The sequence below is a fragment of the Medicago truncatula genome, chromosome 8 (genome assembly GCF_003473485.1).
Source record: "Medicago truncatula cultivar Jemalong A17 chromosome 8, MtrunA17r5.0-ANR, whole genome shotgun sequence".
Taxonomy (NCBI): Eukaryota; Viridiplantae; Streptophyta; class Magnoliopsida; order Fabales; family Fabaceae; genus Medicago; species Medicago truncatula.
In genome coordinates this window covers 31,442,910-31,445,857 of record NC_053049.1, presented here as the reverse complement: position 1 = coordinate 31,445,857, position 2,948 = coordinate 31,442,910, and the positions used below count along the sequence as shown (strand labels likewise).

Sequence of the window (2,948 nt, the reverse complement as noted above, 5' to 3'; positions counted from 1 at the left end):
AAATGGTTTTCATCAAATAATTGTTTGATTTAAATGAATTTTGATCCCTCTATTTTTATAAAATAAAGTTTACGTTTTGTTTTTTAAAAATCAGTTTTTTTTTATCCCTGTCTCATTTTTTTTTAGTATTTTTTATGACGTGACATATTCACTTATAAAATGACAACACTTATCAGATTACAGTGAATATCTATGTCAACAAAAATATGTTTAATAAGATCTCCCAAGTCATAAAAGAACGGACTACATTATAAGAAAAATGATCCAAAAATAAGTCATAACAATTTTTTATTTTTTTTTAAAGTCAAATAGGGTGCGAAAATATGATTTTTTGAAATAGGAGATCACAATTTCATATATATACATATTTTAAATAGATGGACTTTTTTATTTTATTTTGAAAGAAGATGGATTAAAAGTACATATAAGCTTAATTGCTTAGAGTGGTTCTAAAAATGTTGTGGGTTTATTATTGGACCGTTGTTGCGTATAAATATAACTCATTCGTGCTTTGCTCAAGTGGATGAGATTCATCACATTTGTTGTTTTGAAGGAAAACTTATTTAGAGGAATGTCTGGAATCAAATCAAGTGGTAGACACTTTTAAAATAATTGGCTAAAAATAGTTTGCTAGATGATTCACTATAAAATAGAAGGACATGAATTGAAATGACGATTGAATTTAAAGAGACTTGAATGAAAATCTTGATGATCAATTCATCATCTACATAATAGAGTGATTTTTTTTTTTGGCTAAAATATGTTTTTGGTCCCTGCAAATATAGCGAGTTTGGGTTTTGGTCCCTAGTAAAAAAAAGTTTTGAAATTCATCCCTGCAAATTTTTTTGTTTTTTAAAATAGTCCCTGGACCCACTTTACCGATGATTTGGCTGGTTTTTGCTTAGGTGGCAGATGATGACGGTACAATCTTGTACATGTGGCGCAGACTGGTATTTAACTTATTTTAACATTTTATAAAAAAAAATTAACTAAAATAAAATTATTAAAAAAAGGGGAGGGTTTCCAATTTTCCCATTCTTCTCCGTCAATCTTCATCCATCCGTCATCTTCCTCCATCCATCATCTTCATCATACTTGTATCCACCACACCTACCTTTAGCCTTTATTCTTCAATCCAAACCTAATTTCTGTTTATTTTTTTGGGTCTGACATTTCTCCCTCTTCTCATCTTCTTCATGTCTTCTTCAACAACACCAACAGATCTAGAATTACAAATAGAATCTCTTTTACACTAGGTAAGTGAACCTTTGGATCCTTCATTAGAACACAAACAGTGAAGCATGTTACCACTTAACTCATATTTATTAATCTCTAAACAAGTGTAAACCCATTTAATCTTCTGGTGTCATTTAAGTTAGTGGAAAGGGAGAAGAGGGTATCAGATTGAGTTTTGTTGAAAAAAAAGGTGGAATTGGAGGGTCCGGTGATGGTGCAAGAGTGGATTGATTAGTGAATTGAAAGCATTACTTTGTTGGTTGAAGCTTTTCGTTACTGTATTGGAAAAGATAATTAATTTGAATTTGGGTTTGATTGAATTTGGAGAAGTTGACTAAATTTGAATTTGGGTTTGATTTGTCACTAATTTGGGTTTGTTTGAAGATTTTTTACTGTGTATGTTGTTGGATATTTGGAGAAGATGATTGACTTTTATAACAAAAATAAAAGGTTGATTAAAAATAAAAAATATAATTAAAAAAAAGTAAAACCAATTTCTGATTTATTATTTTATTTTATAAATATTTAAATTAACTTAAATGCCACATGTATCAACGTATGTACAGTCATCATCTGCCACCTGAGCAAAAATCAGCCAAATCATCAATAAAGTGGGTCCAAGGACTATTTTAAAAAATAAAAAATTTTGCAGGGATGAATTTCAAAACTTTTTTTTACCAGGGACCAAAACCCAAACTCACTATATTTGCAGGGACCAAAATCATATTTTAGCATTTTTTTTTTTAATATAATCGAGTGAATTCAGAAACAAAAAAAAGACTAATATGATATAATATCATCATCAATCACTAACATTTTATTAATTTATTCAACAAAAGAAAACTAACAATTTATTGCCTATAAAAAATAAATAAATAGAATTCTCAACCGACTAAACCATGAATTCAATAAAAATAAAATAAAAAAAATATGTATAGACCCATTAAGCTAAAACCATGGACAAGAAGATTCCAGCAAATGCGGTAACAGCAACAAAAGTGTTGCTAATAGAGAATGCAGCAGAGGGTGACTCAGCTCCTGGCTGCTCTAGTCCGGGCCCACCTGGGCCTGATGCTGGGCTATTTGAGCCTGGTGCTGGTGGGGAAGATGTGTTAGGGCTTGGGCCTGGAGAAGAAGAGGTTGAAGGAGAAACTGCAGGAGAGGGTGTTGGTGACCTTGTGGAGGATGATGGAACTGGTGCTGAATTTGGTGATAATGATTGTGTGGGTGCTGGTGCAGGAGCTTGTGCTAGGCATGAGGTAGCCAAAAGACCTAATATCACAAACAATTTGATTGAAGAAAAACCCATGTTGTATATATTTTTTGAGAGAGAAAAATGTTAATTAGAAATTTAGAACTAAAAAAATGAGTAGTGAAAGATGATTAGATTTGAGTTGAGGAGAATTGGTAATGGATAGAAAAGAACTATGATATTGCTTGTGTATATATAGTGTACAATGGATTATTATATTGCTTGTGTTTTTAGCTAGGACGGTGTGTGATGTGACTTGGAGGAATAATGGGTCAAATAAAAATAACAAATTATTTTCCACATTTGTTAAAAAATATTATTACTTTTTTCTTTTTTGACAATTTTAATTGCAATTTTGTATTTTGATAGATACTATTAATTGTTTTTCTTTGTTTGTGTTTGCAAGTTAAGTATACGACAGACTGTATATGAATTGGTTCATGAATTATTTGCATGGTGA

At 30.8% G+C, this 2,948-nt stretch overlaps 1 protein-coding gene across 1 annotated transcript; it reads left to right on the top strand.

The window, feature by feature from the left end:
* Nucleotides 1-1,949: 1,949 nt before the first annotated feature.
* On the top strand, nucleotides 1,950-2,632 carry LOC112417093 (uncharacterized). The gene has a single exon (XM_024771985.2). The coding sequence runs from the start codon at nucleotides 2,193-2,195 to the stop codon at nucleotides 2,577-2,579; it is 387 nt and encodes a 128-aa protein (XP_024627753.1). The 5' UTR covers nucleotides 1,950-2,192; the 3' UTR covers nucleotides 2,580-2,632.
* The last annotated feature ends 316 nt before the right edge of the window (nucleotides 2,633-2,948 follow it).

What these genes read in the sequence shown, in the direction of transcription:
- LOC112417093 (XM_024771985.2), top strand. Translation starts at nt 2,193, where the DNA reads ATGGACAAGAAGATTCCAGCAAATGCGGTAACAGCAACAAAAGTGTTG.